Raw genomic sequence first — 14,757 nt, forward strand, 5'->3', positions numbered from 1 at the left:
TTCCCTATTTGATGGAGATGTAACAGTTAACTTTGAAAATTCAAACGGGCACATGATACCCATCGGAGAGGAATCTACCCGAGAGGAAAATATAGTAAAATCTGAAGAAGGTAATGGCTCTCTAGCTGAAAAAGCACCACCTCTGGAGGAAAAGGCAGAAGAGAAGAAAGGTAAAATCAAGAGAAACCCCTCATTCTTTTCCTTCACCACAGCTCGATGTCAGGAATCGGGTCTTAGGCTCCAAATAGTGATGTTAAGACCAGTAGAGAGAAAAATGTGCAGACACACAGAGGAGAGAAATAATAACTAGTGAAGAGAAATTGGAGAGTCTCCTCAAGTAGATGCATCCATTTTATAAGCACATCATTTTAATTTTTTATTAAAGAGGGCTAATTACCGGTAACAATCAGATGGATGGCCTCTTTAGTGATTAGAGATGTCTGGGAATATTATCTTTTCCTCAGGAGCTTTTTCTCAGTATCTTCTTTGGAAAAAAAAATGCCAGCATTCAGAACATCTTTCTGTGCTGGTGAGACGTGGCCCCTGTGAGCAACTCAGCTCGGAAGTGAAGGTGTGGTTGGTGCATCCACACATCCAACACTGTAGGTTCTAGTCCAGGTTCTAGAAATTTCTGAGAGAGACTCAGGAATTGTCCCCAGAGATGCTGAGGATTTGGGTTGCTGTACTGGCCTAGCTTCTGCTCAGTGATTTGTCTGTGCAATTGGAAATTTCAGAATATACCAGAGGCGATTATGCCATTCCCTAAAGGCTTCTTTAAGACCTCGCTTTCTGGAGTGACTATGCTATGGTAGGTTGCATAATTGCAAAATTCATGTCTATCAAGGACCCCCAGAACATTCACAAGTTCCTAGTCACTGATTGATCGCTGCATACCACTGCTAGTACGTGCAGGCACCTCCAAGCCTCATACTTACGCAAACATAAACTGAAACTCCTATAAAGTAAGGCTTTGTTGGAAGTTCTAGATCCCATGCAGCATAAATATGAATCCTCAGGAAATGGACTATTTCCTTCTGTAATGTCTGCCTCTGAGTTGGTGGATGGCAAAAATTTGTCAAACCTAGTTTAGGTTCTGTAGGCATTTTGGGAACTCTTAGAATCTGCTGGAAGCAAACTTTTCTTCTGTTCTTGATCCAAGTCCTTTAAAGACAAAGAGAACAAAAGAGCAACCTGCAGACATTGTGACTTAAAAATCATCTACTCTGGAAGCCCATCACCCCTGTTATTTGTATGTAAATTAGCCTTTAAAAATTTTAGAAGCCTCTGGTAATAATCTGTTAGAAGTTTATTATTTTGCTTTATTCAATATTAAGTATACTATGGGACTTGTACTTAGTCATGTTTCTTTGAAGGACTCTGGTTAAGCTTATGAGTATTAATTATGAGAAATTAACTAACATTTTTCAGGATACTATTCCTGAAACCTAAAGAGAAACAGACCTAAATAGATTTTAAGGGGATTTAGTTGAAAGTATTACCACAAGTAGTGATTATATTTATTTTTTTATTCCAACTGTCCTGTTTCACCAAACTGTTACATTTCAAATCCATCTGTGGCCCGTGCCTTGTCCATCCTTTGTGCATTGAAGAGTTACATTCTTTATTATGTAACAGTGCCATCTCCGGTGCTCACTTGGTCCGTGTGGGGTGTCCATCAGTGGACTGGCCAGACTTCAAAGGAGTCTTATCAACCTAATAAGAAGTTGCTGACAGTTTTATGTTAATTAAACAAGCAGGCCTTGATGTTCTACAAAGATGATGGCAGATCTCATAGGTCCATGGATATTGGAGAGATGTTTTTGTTTTCTTATTCTTTACTCAGAATGAGTACAGTCAGTTCCTTTTGGTCAAATAAGGTCCAAGACAGCATCTTGCTTGGCTAGTCTGTACATAAGGACATGAGATGCTGGACATGTCGTCACACCCCTGTAAGACACATGCCTCCCTCCCCTATGCGGATGGTGCACCCACCAGAGCCCCTCTGGGAAGTAAAATGAATGTCACTCATAACTCACATCACAAAACATTAAGTTGAATAGGCAATACTTTAATGAACAAAGGTAACCATTTATTTCTCTGTAAAGGTACCATTTAATTCTAAAAACACCGCAAGATTCACTTTTATGTCTGCTTCTCTTCTGATCCCACTTCCTGTTTGAGCTCACTACCTTGCAAATCCACCATCCCAGGTTCTTAATTCACCCTTAATCTTGGGGTGCAGCGCTCCCTTTCCTTTCACAAGAACATTATTTATGCAACCTATCCAAGAGCATTATTTCATCTATTAATTGGTTATGTTTGTAAAACCACGTCATGTGCCTTTAAAGCCTGAGATGCTTGTATCTCTTTTTAAGACAGTATGTCAGTACTTTAGTATTTGAAACATCAGTGTCAAAAAAACAACAGATAACAAGTGGCCTTCACACTGCTCTGTGGGTAGGTTTCACCTCAGACATGTGGGTGGGTGCTCCTGAGGCTCCCAGAGACACCTGATTCTGGAGTTGGTACAGTAGTCTTGGACTCAACACTGGAGACTTTTCCCTGAAGACCTTCAGGGCTCCTAGTCTCTCATTAGTCTCTCAGCAAGGGCCCTTAAACAGAGAAGAGGCAGAAAAACTGATCTGCAATCCGTTAAATATAGCTTGGCATTAAATATGAGAAATCTGAAAATTATTGGATGTTATTTCTATTGAGGACTTTCAATGAAGTAACAAATGATGTAATGCATTTGTGCCAACATAATAATGAAGGTCTGCCATGGGTAAGACCCTGCTGGGGACCAGGAAGAGAGTGGTGAATGAGCAATGGCCTTTGCCTGCAAGCAGATCGTGGCATAGGAGGAGCCAGCATGTGGTACAAAGGGCCAACCACTTGAAAGGCCTGAGTGCAGCAAGTCAGGAGCTTCCCACGGGGACAAAAATCGGTCCTTAGGAAGATATTTCTAAACTAAGATTTGAAGGAGACAGCAGTCCGATGCAGGAGAAATGGGGGCAGAGGTGTAGTCTAGGCAAGACAAAGACGCATGCAGTTCTCAGATTTGCTCTATGTTATCGAACTAAACTCTCCACGTGGTGGAGGGAGCCAAACATGGAAGTACAGTAAACAGCTATCCTCCAGACTATTGCGTGAAACGGTGTCCTTGTCAAGCCAAAGGACAAGGCAGCCTTGATTAGTGAACCTCCTCTGGAAAAGATAATACGCATAGATTCCATCAACTTAATCATGTCTTCAGGTCATATGGCAGTAGTTAAAAATATAACTTGACTGAATTCATTATCTCCCAGATAAAAGGAGGAGTTTGTTTTCTAATGCATGTTGTTAATAACTGTCTGCTAATCAGTCACATTCATTGAATAGACATGATGTTTAAAGTGTTCTGCTTAAAATTTTAGACAATAGTCGTTTATAATTTAGTCAGAAAAGCATACTGTTTGTGTGTGCACCCCCCCCCCCCCCCCAGAATCACCACAGGGTAAACATAAACATGAGCCAGGTGGCAAACACACAGCGGTAATTGGTGGTGTTCGCAGAGAAAGGAGCGGGCCGTGCTTCTCCAAGAGCCGGCCGAGCGTTTGCGTGCACTGTGTTCATTTTCCACCCAGGAGGGATTGTCGTTCCCAAATGTCATAGAGCGAATCATCTCCTCCTTCCCAGACCCAGAAGCTGGGTTCTTCGAGGTATGACTTTAGAATTTAAAGCCATGGGCAGAAGGAAAACAGATCCCTCCATGCTCTGCCATGAAGGCAGAAGGGAAAATTGTGAGAGTTGGTGGTGTGAAAGGGAATAGAGAGAGTAAGTGTTGTCAGTCTGTTTGACTGGCTCTCACCAGACAATATTAATGGGCTTGAATTCTACACATGATATTATGCTAGGGGCTAACCTTCTAAAGAATGAAGAAGTACTTAAAGAACAGGCTTCTGCCCTACATCAAAAGAGTGGCAAGTCAATGTCTAGTTATATGTTTTATGTTAAAACTAGAGGCCTGGTGCATGAATTGTGCATGGGTGGGATCCCTCAGCCAGGTTGGTAATCAGGGCTATCTTGCCCAGTCCTGATTGGGGCTGGCCAGCTGAGGGGAGGGCCTGCGAGAGGTTGGCTATGGGAGCGCACTGACCACCAGGGGGCAGCTCCTGCATTGAGCATCTGCCCCCTGTTGTTTAATGTGTATCATAGCTACCGGCTGGTCACCAGGCCATAACGGTCGCTTAGGCTTTTATATAGAGGGATAGATGTTTTAGGTGTGCTTTAACTTGTGTTGTTCTCAAACCTAACTGACTTTTGTGATTCAGTGGCCTCCTGGTTCAGACCAGGTAGGTGAAGAGAGTCACTGCTCAGTTGGGGAGACACGATATATAAACAGAAAGGCAAACACAAAGCAGCCTCTGATGCATGTTGAACCTGTAGCTACAATAAATTCACGTGCAGGAGGGGTCAGGTTGGGCTACAGTGGCTGAGGTGGGTTTCACTGCGGAGGGAGGATAAAAGAAGTTCTACTGATTACCTACCATAGCTTGAGTCATTTTTATGGTGGTTATATCAGTGGTTTGATGGGGATGTAGAAACATGGGGTGAGGAGGGTGAAGTCCTCATTTTCTAGGATAAGAAATGTAATGCATGCTAATATTAAACTTTTTCTTGCTCATTCAATAATGGGAGGAAACATCCAGTGAAGGCTTAGTCTTGTCTGATACCGTCTTACGTTTTCTTATTGTGCTCCATGTATAAAAAAATGCTGCTTAGCTCTTTGGACCAGAACTGTACTTTCATGTCAGTCAATCACTATTAGGAAAAATACGATGCGACTATATGAATGAGCATTCCATATCTCCACTTTCAGTAATGAGAGACAAATACTATTCCTCCCTCAGCTAGGGCTAGGCAAAACCTTGTGAGAGGTTCATATTCTTAGATATAAAATTGTTAAAGTTTAACCCTTGTCTTTTCAAAATTGTTACTTGTGTTTTTACATCACAAAACAAGTTTGGTAGTTTTTGGATTCTGTCCCTGTAGTCGTGGCACTGTTAGGACAGGCCAGAGGAAGCTGTTGTAAGACAGGAAGCTGCCCGACTGCACCAGGAGAGCTTGAGAAAGCAGTTCATCCTTTGGTGCATTGTGCTTCCTGTAAAGGGTTCCACAGAGGCTCCCTTAGCTTAGAAAGTTACTGGGTTTTGACCCCAGTGAGACAGAGCACCACCCGTCTGGTTGACGAGTCTTAAGTTCTGACAGCAAGGGGACCAAGGTAACTGTGGGTCCAGCCATCACAGGTAGTAAGCCCCTCACCCCGTGGTGGTGTGTGTAATGTGCTGATCAGTCACTCTCGGGAGCCCTTCAATTTTGTGAAATTCAGTGTAGCAGCCATGCTCACGCCATCATCCAGCAGCCACCAACTCAAGGCTGGTGTCAGCCCCTGACGATGGACATTTATATTCATCCTGAATGTAACTTTATCAACGTCACTTGTGCGCCCCTGTGTTATCACAGGAGTGATTCATGTCCCCAGACAACGCAGCCTGGTTTGGCGTTCAGCCTTTGTTCTGACCCCAGACATTGCTCTCTCTGGTGCAGAACGCCACCCTGGTTCCCAAGGGCCAAGCAGCTACATGTTTGTATCGCTGTCACTGTTTGTCTCACTCCTGCTACGTGTATGGCGTGTGTCTGTATCAGTCTGCTTCTGTTCACTTTCTCATTTGTAGAGAACACTGAAAACCACTCTGAAACACCGGCAGCTCCTGCTCCACCTCCTTCAACTCTTCTTAAGCCTAAACCCAAACCTAAGCCCCCCAAAACACCTGTGCCTCCAAAAGGGGCTGCTGCTGGGGCCAGCCCCAAGGGTGACGAAGTGCCTCCTATTAAAAAAAATACCAAGGCTTCTGGTAAACAGGCCCCCATCCCTCCACCCAAGCCAACAAGCCGAAACACGACCCGAGAGGCTGGTAAGTATGCCCCCAGTGGGGTTGAGTTCAGGGTGCACGGCTCTGGGGTGGGGCTGATTTGGATGGTAGCCTTTAGATTGTCTGGTGTCTTAGGGTGGAACACCAGTGCGTTTAGCTTTGACACCAAGAATGCCCAGGAGATTCCTTTGTTGTTATCTCCATCAAAAGAAAGTTGACCAGTTGATTAGTTGACCTCATTAGATTGGGGGTGAATAGACCTCTTTCATCCTGAGTAGCCACTTACCTGCACGAGGACCTTCAGAAAGATACAGGAAAGCAGTGTGCCTGGTGAATGGCGATAATCTGATATGATATTATTTAGACATCAACTGGCCTTCTGCCTGTTTGAGTTTATGGGTAGATTTTTGGCTTGGGTTTTCTTTCAGAATGTCTTAGGTTTGCACATAAAAATGTGACACTGCATCTTTGACATAGTTGCTGTATTGTATTGTCTTAAATATGTCCACATACCTAGTCATTTATCTATTCATAAACGACAAAGGTTGGGTCAGCCCACCACTCTCTATTGAGTCATTCCTATTTCAGCAGAGTTGAAAGTTACATGCTCAGAGCTTCCTCTGCCCCAAACAAAGGACTTTAATCGGTTAGAAGGAAAGCATCCTACTGTGTGGTTACAAGCCACTATTGCAGTTCACCAGGGCAGTGGTTGGCAAACTGCGGCTCGCGAGCCACAGTTTACCAACCACTGCACCAGGGGATGTTTTGGTGATCTACAGCATCTGCAAGTGATATGTATCCAGCTCTCCTTTCACATTAGATATGCTTAACCCAACGGGAGCGCCCATCTTCCAGTGAAGTGGCATGAGGAAGCCCACCATGCCACCCAGTTTTTATGAGACATTAATCAAAATACACATGCTGGGTGGCTTTTTGCCATTAACACGTGCATAAAAGTCCTGTCTTTTAGCAAACCTTATTTTCCCTAAAATCAGCAGCAACGTTCTTGCAATCAGCTACCATGATTTGCCTTGTTGTTGATCTTTTTCCCTTTGTAATTCATAATGCTCAAGTTTGGAGAATGGCTTAGTTGATAGTATGACAGATCTCTGAATGTAGGTAGATGTCTCCTTCCTTGTGTCCCTCTCTTCGGCCTTTGACCTTGAGTGCTGGGTCTCTTCTAATGAGGGCTAAATGAAATGTCTCAGAATGCCCTGCCAACGATGCATTCAGGCCATTTCCTGAGGGACCAGCTGCCCTCACGTGTCAGCATCCATTCTTGTTGGCATCTGTATTTTCCTGACTGCCTAGCACACCGTAGGATCAGTCTGATGTGATACAGGCTCTGATCCACTTCTTCAAGAAAAGCTCCAAACTGGAGGCCAGTCCTTGAGAATTAAGACCTGCCTCACACATCCTTCCTTTTCCTCATACCCCACATGGTAGCGGCTCGCTATGGGTTCGGCTTACACTCCGTCTTCCATCTCTCAGAAGAAAGCTGATTAATGCCAGGGCAGGGGACAGCTTCCATGAAAGATTTTTGAGTTATTTCCAGATATTTTATAACTTGAAGGTTTATTTACAGACTCATGATGTTCCTAAGAGAATAGTACAGTCATGTTATCCATTATATTTAAAGAGGCCCGACTGGTCCACAGTGTATATAAAAATGTTGCTGTTCACGGGGCTGCCACAGAGAAACGGTTGCATTGAAGTATACTATCAAGTCCGTCATAAAAGGATCCTTTTGTCAAATATTGATAACACTCCATCAGAGTCCAGCTGATATTCCATTTGTAACCACTTAGAACTGTCTACATGGTAATGTTTCACTTGAATAACGTAGACCTTTTAGAAAGTTACTTCAAATGCTCTTCTTGATGTTCAGTCAGATGTTTTTAGCTCTCAAGGAAAGCTATCGGTTAAGATTCTATTTCTATTACCTAATCAGTATACACCTCCAGGTGACCAGATAGCTGTTTGGCACAGTGAGCTACATTGCCCATGAAATAAGGCAAAATCTCCTATCTTGTGTTCTTTCTCATACAGTGTCATGCACTTTGATAACACCAAAAGCAGTTAACTGGGAGAGGTGGCATTTCTTTTTGGTCCTGGCCTTCACTCCAGGTGACTTAAGCAACATGGTTGATTTCAGCAAAGTCCTGTTCGAATTGCTACGTGGAAGGGATTATGTTCGATTTACCTAAGAAAGTAATTGAACATGTTTAGACATCAAATCCTTACCATATTTGTTGTGAAAAATATATTTAGAATGGACTTAGATTGCAGGAGTTTGCTTAATTTGTTTGTCTTAGAAACAAGTGAAGATTGCTAACTTCAAAAAAGTAGAATTAACCACAGCTGGCTGGCTGCAGGCAAACTGTCCCATGAACCAGTCTATCAAGAGAGAACTAACCATGAAAAAAAAAATAGTATTGACAGGCCAGACTTAGAGGAGGAGAATACTAGTTATTGTGTATATCTAAAATAATAAAGCCCCAAGCTATGGAGACTTCTTGGAAGCCTGGATCTTGTCACTATGTGAGACTGGCTTCTTGTAGTATATCAGAATTGGTGAAGTCTTCCATCTCATTGTCTATTCCTTTATTTGTTCTTCATCTTGGGACCCTCCCAATTGACTTAACCAGAGGTAAGTTACAATAACATCTGTGTGCAATTCAGATTGGCTTCACAATACTAACCAGATATTTTCTGATAGCTCTGGGGAAGGCAGTTTAACCCCTCGTGAAAAAGAAGGGGCATACAACATTACAACAGAAAAAGCAATTAGGAAAAATGTGTAGGTCCTAGAGCTCATGAAACAAAAGTGTGTTCTCATAGGAGTCTAACTGTATTTCCTAAGATCATATAAAGGCAGGAGAGCTAACCTTTCTTTTCCTAAAAATGGTTTGGTTAAATAAAGGCAGCTCTATCCAGAAGTAGGCGAACACACCACTGACCAAGTCCCTAGAGCAGTGGTTCTCAACCTGTGGGTCGCGACCCCTTTGGCGGTCAAACGACCCTTTCACAGGGGTCGCCTAAGACCATCCTGCATAGCAGATATTTACATTACGATTCATAACAGTAGCAAAATTACAGTTATGAAGTAGCAACGAAAATAATTCTATGGTTGGGTCACAACATGAGGAACTGTATTTAAAGGGCCAGAAGGTTGAGAACCACTGCCCTAGAGGAACATAAGCAGTTGTCAGAAGATCCAATGATACTCTTTTTCTTCAAATTATTCAATGAGTACCCACTTGGACTTTTTTTGTAGAAAAGAAATGTTTCTGCCTTTGATATTTTGCAGGAGACTTGACTTTTACAGGTGGCCCTGTGCTTTTACTCTGTCCGTCACCATTGCCCATGGTGATACGGGCCAGCACGGCAGGCTTCTCACTGGGGCCGTGCGGAGAGCTGGGTTAGAGTTCATTCTCTTAGCAGTAAGATGAGAACATTTGCTTTTGGCCCAGAAAGGAGCTGCTGGTATATACCCAGGCCTCTTCTGAGTGTGGGCCACGCCATTCCCAGGAAGACACCGTAGAACCTGCATCACTTGTGGTGAGCTCAGCCTTGTGCTAAGCCCAGACAGCTGCCGGTGTCTGTCCTCTGCACATGATAGCATCCTTACTTTGGAGCATGCAGGGGCTTTTTCAGGTCACCCAAAAGACAAGGAGCTGAGGACTCCCTTTGGCTGGCCCCGGTAAAGACTAGAGGAGGGCCCTGACCGGTTTGGCTCAGTGGCTAGAGCATCGGCCTGCGGACTGAAGGGTCCCAGGTTCTATTCCGGTGAAGGGCATGTACCTTGGTTGCAGGCACATTCCCAGTAAGGGGCGTGCAGGAGGCAGCTGATCGATGTTTCTTTCTCATTGATGTTTCTAACTCTCTATCCGTCTCCTTTCCTCTCTGTAAAAATTCAATAAAACATATTTTTTAAAAGAAGACTAGAGGAGGGAGAAACAAAGGACCCTTATCTCTTTGGGTTTGCCTCAAACATCACTCCCTCTTTGATTGGAGGCAGGGAGGGGGCAGAAAACAAAACCATTATCATTTTCTTTTAGTCATTTGTTTTTCAATACATTTAAAATTTTTTAAGGGGATGTTGTCAATGACAATTGCAGCCTGGTTAGCTCGTTTGAAAAGTGCTGTCTCCTCTGACTTTTGATGCAAAATCTCTCTATTTTAGCTGGTTCCTCTCATTCCAAAAAGACTACGGGCTCCAAAGCATCAGCGTCACCATCTACTTCTTCTTCGTCTTTTCTCAAAACTTCAAAGGAGACAGTTTCTAGCAAAACTGGGACGGTGGGAACCACAAAGGGCAAGAAAAAAACTGGCAAGCGGCCCACGCCTCGGCCATCCTCAGATGCAACCACTGCTGGTACGTCCGACCTTAAAGGAAAGCCATCGGAGGCCAAGGTGGAGAGTCTCAAAACTGAGCCAGCAGGCCCTGAGACCGAGGAGCTGAGCACAGGCAAACCCAAGTCTGCGGTCCCTCCACCGCCTATAACCCCTCCCCCTCCTCCCCCGGACTCCCATCTTGTTCTGGAGGAACAGTGCGTTTTTGCTGCAGACACTCCTATTGTCCTGGTCAGCGATGGAGACGACGTGCCCGTCCCTACCTTAGACACGAGTCAGCTTCTCTGGACTGAAGAGCCGAAAAACACAACCACTGTCCACTCAGGCACTGGCTTCAGTGTTAGCAGAGAAAATGCAAAATGGTGAGTCGGGTCCCCAACCCCATATTCCCTCTGCGTTCCCCGAAGCTGAGTACTTAAGATCACTAAACCATTCTACTGGAAACGAGGGAACCTACTTTGTTTTCTTATATAATTTAATCTAGTGACTGTTAGACCCCCACATGTCATCCAGCCACTGGTTCTGCATAGCCCTGTCCCAGGAAGGCCACGGGCTGGGCACAGTGACATGGGCCTTTCAAGTACATTTAGAGCTGCCTCATCACTCCTCAGCAGTCCTTTCTTTGCCCTAAGCTGTTCCCTTCTCTTTCCTTGCAGTGGTTAAGTCTTTACCACTTGTCTAGTTATTTAGCCGTCTCCTTCTCTAGGAAAATAAAAGCCATCAGGAAAGAACTCCGTCAAATTCCAACTCCTTTTCCTTCAACATCAGAGCAGCTCTGCTTCTTGCTTCTTTAACTCCCCACCCAACTAAATGTTATCGCCTCCGTGGAGCCTTTCGGTGCTCATCCAGACAGATTTGGTTATTGCATCTACTCTGACAGTGTTTTTTCCTAACTGGGGCAGAATTAACCAACACATGTCTTATTGACCTTAGTATCCCAGCAACCAGTGCAAAAGCTGGTATGCCAAAGCCAGGAACCTGGAATTCATCCTAGGGTCCTCCTCCTTCTCCTCTGTTCACTGCATTATTCACAGAGTCCTGTACATGTTCTACTTAAAGGTATATGAGCCACATTTTTGTCCTGACACACAGGCTGCCAGATTATAGTGGACACCAATTCTGTCTAGGGAAGGCTTAGACCTCGTAAATCCAGCCTCTTTTCTATTGTTTTAAGAATAAAACCAAATTCACTCTTCAAATCACTTAATTTAATATTTCCTTTTTCAAAAAAATCTTAATCATGTTTTAAAACACTGACTTGAATCAGTAGGCTAAAATATTAACTTGATTCAATTACTGATAATAACCTTCATTGATTGAATACCTATTACTGTCAGGAACCGTCAGTTATTTAATTTACATAAGCTTCTCTGAAATATTTCTGTTTAATAGGTGAGAAAACTGACACTGAGAGAAGTAAAATAGTTTTCCAAGATTATCCAGGTAGTCAGTGGCAGAGCTGGGTGTAGGCCCAGGATTGCACAACACATTCCATACCCTAAGTAATTTTATAAGTTTCCAAAGTAGTTGCTTCCACTTCTCCTGCTTTTTTTTATGTGTTCATTATTGATTTTTGTGTTGTTTTTTTTAAAATATATTTTATTGATTTTTTTAGAGAGGAAGGGAGAGGGATAGAGAGTTAGAAACATCAATGATGAGAGACAATCATTGATTGGCTGCCTCTTGTACGCCCCCTACTGGGGACTGAGCCCGCAAACCGGGCATGTGCCCTTAACCAGAATCAAACCCAGGACCCTTCAGTCTGCAGGCCGATGCTCTATCCACTGAGCCAAACCGGCCAGGGCTTTTTTGTTTGTTTGTTTGTTTTGTTCTTTTTTGTTTTATCATCTTGAGCACCATCATTCAAAGGAAAGCCAAGGAATGATAAATAAAGGTTAAATTGCAAATTACTTTCTTTGTTTGACCTGCTAATAAATGCTGTGGGAACAGAAGATGTTGAGATGAGTGGTTATGGTATCCCTAATACTTCCAGCACTTAGCAAATGTCTTTATTTATAGTGAGTGTTTTTGCAGCATCAATTCCAACCTTTAGACCTACACAGTCCTTCTTTCAGCATGTGTTTTCGCTTGCCTTCTGTGTGCTGGGCAGTGTACCAAGCACCAAAGATACAAAAGTGAGCAAGACATGATAATTAATTCTACTTCTTACCAAAATGATATCCAACATGGCCAGGAAGTTTAAGATAGGCCTGTACTTAGGGAAATAGATTGAGTATATGCATTTATTTTCCATACAAGGTGCAACCTATAAAGTGATTCCGTAAGTGGTCTTCAGGCTGAGAGGGCCCGTATCCAAAGGTGATCTGACTGTCCAGCTCACTTCCACAAACACTTAGGGAGGACACTGTGCTGTGCGAAGCGCCATGCTGCATGCTGGGGGCGATGTCAGCCTTCAGCCAAGAACTCGCAGGACTGTCAGACGAGAGCGCTGAGCATCTGCTCTCCATTTCCACGGGGACTGTGATCAGACAAAGTGAGCTTAGGACATAATGAGCCATCGGGTTTGCATAATAGGTTTTCCTGTCACTCAGGGCAACTACCCTGCTTTCCTAGAAGAGAGCAGAGAGATTTTTCTTCTTCCTATATTCTTCAAAATAACGTTAAATTATAGCTCATCCCGCAGGGATGGTTTGCGTTTGCTCTCGAGTTAATGAGCCTGAAATAAGTAGTCTCCCAAATTTCCTTCCAGATTCTTTCTTCTGTTTTTAAGCGGATATTGGAATTTGAATTTCTGGCTCTTAGTCACTTGCTTTACTTAGAACTCTCCCCCAGTTATGTTTAGTCAACGAATGTGTGAAATCCTGTCGTCTTATGAAGGGGCTTCTGTTTGGAATACAAATATCAGAACTTTAAAGAATTCAAGTGGCCATGTGTAAAAATACCTACCTCTGTTCACACACTGCAGGGTGGTAACTATTTGGTAGATTTCCCTTCATTGGCAGCTTCGCCAGTACCGTGTATGTCTGGTATAACTGAAGGCAGAAACTAATAAGCCCATCTGCAGCCCACATTCAAAAGGGACTTGAATGTGTTTAGTCCATTTCCACAAATATTCACTGAGTGCACTGTATTATCTAATGTGCCCAGGAGCCTCTGAGAAATATAAAAGCCAAATCATGAGTTGACTGATGTAAAATTGGAGTATAATATTTAACATTAAATGTAAACAATAATATAACTTATAATACTAAGTGTAAATAAAATATCATATAGCATAACATTTAATAGGTAGACCAGGAGACTGAAGTCTGGGTTCTAGACTGGACTTGCTTCCATGGTTGGGCAATTCACTCATGGCTCTCCTGGGTTCCATAAACTATAAATTATCTGCCCTCCGTATGCTATAGAACAGTTGTAAGTTATAAATGTATGCAGAAGTCTTTGAAAACTATAAAACATTGTAAAATACAAGGGAGGTTAAAATAATAATCGATAACATAAATTAATGAATGAACAAATGCCAGGGCTTAATCTTGAAGTATCTTTTGTTTTGCTCTTCAGATTGCTTTATTAATTGGCAAATCTTTTAAATGGGTTGTGGTCACCCACAGTCGCAAACAAGAATGGCCTCCAGTGGCAATCAACTAGGAATCCAGACTATGGAAAAGCTTACCCATAAAATAGATCTTCTCTCATTTAAAATGAGATTTCACACCGTGGAAATAGTATGGTGGTTCCTCAAAAGATTAAACATAGAGTTGCCATGCGGGCCTGTAATTCTTCTTCTGTATATGTTGCCAAGAGAATTGAAAGCAAGTACTCAAACGATACTTGTACACCGAGGTTCACAGCAGCATTATTCACAATAACCAAAAGGTAAAGACAACCCAAATGTTTGTCAGATGATGAATGGATAAGCAAAATGTGGCATATACATACAATGGAATATGATTCAACCTTAAAAAAGGAAGGAAATTTTGACATATGCTACCAAATGGATAAACCTTAAAGACATACTAACTGAAGTAGGTCAGACACAAAAGGACAGATGTATAATTTCAATTATATGAAACACCTAGAATAGTAAATTTCATAAAGATGGGAAGTAGAATGGTAGCTGCCAGGGCTGAGGGGGACAGTAGGATGTTATTATTTAATGGCTACAGAGTTTCCGTTTGGGAAGATGAAAAAGTTCTGGAGATAGCTGGTGGTGCTGGTTTTACACAATGTGAATATACTTAATGCATCTGAACTGTGCACTTAAAAATGGGTAAAATGTTAAATTTTATGCCATGTACATTTTTTTCTTTATTGATTAAGGTATTTATCCCCCCATTCCCCCCACTCATGCCCTCACTCCCCTGTTGTCTGTGTCCACTGGTTAGGTCTATATGCTTGCATATAAGTCCTTTGGTTGATCTCTTATTCAACTCTCAGGTTTCAGCTTAGGCATTAGTTCTTCCATGAAATTCCCCTGACCGCCCCAGGTCTGGGTTAAACACACGTCTTCTATAACATTTTATCATTC

At 42.8% G+C, this 14,757-nt stretch overlaps 1 protein-coding gene across 1 annotated transcript in view; it reads left to right on the forward strand.

Annotated features, from left to right (window-relative positions):
• The window catches only part of PHACTR2 (phosphatase and actin regulator 2), a 170,513-nt gene that overhangs the window by 122,627 nt on the left and 33,129 nt on the right, over nt 1-14,757 (forward strand). The window contains exons 4-6 of the mRNA XM_006755389.2: nt 12-170; nt 5,715-5,954; nt 10,099-10,630. Coding sequence (XP_006755452.1) covers nt 12-170; nt 5,715-5,954; nt 10,099-10,630 — 931 coding nt within the window. The remainder of the gene's footprint in view (nt 1-11; nt 171-5,714; nt 5,955-10,098; nt 10,631-14,757) is intronic.

This window comes from Myotis davidii, unplaced genomic scaffold (genome assembly GCF_000327345.1).
Source record: "Myotis davidii unplaced genomic scaffold, ASM32734v1 scaffold292, whole genome shotgun sequence".
Lineage (NCBI taxonomy): Eukaryota > Metazoa > Chordata > Mammalia > Chiroptera > Vespertilionidae > Myotis > Myotis davidii.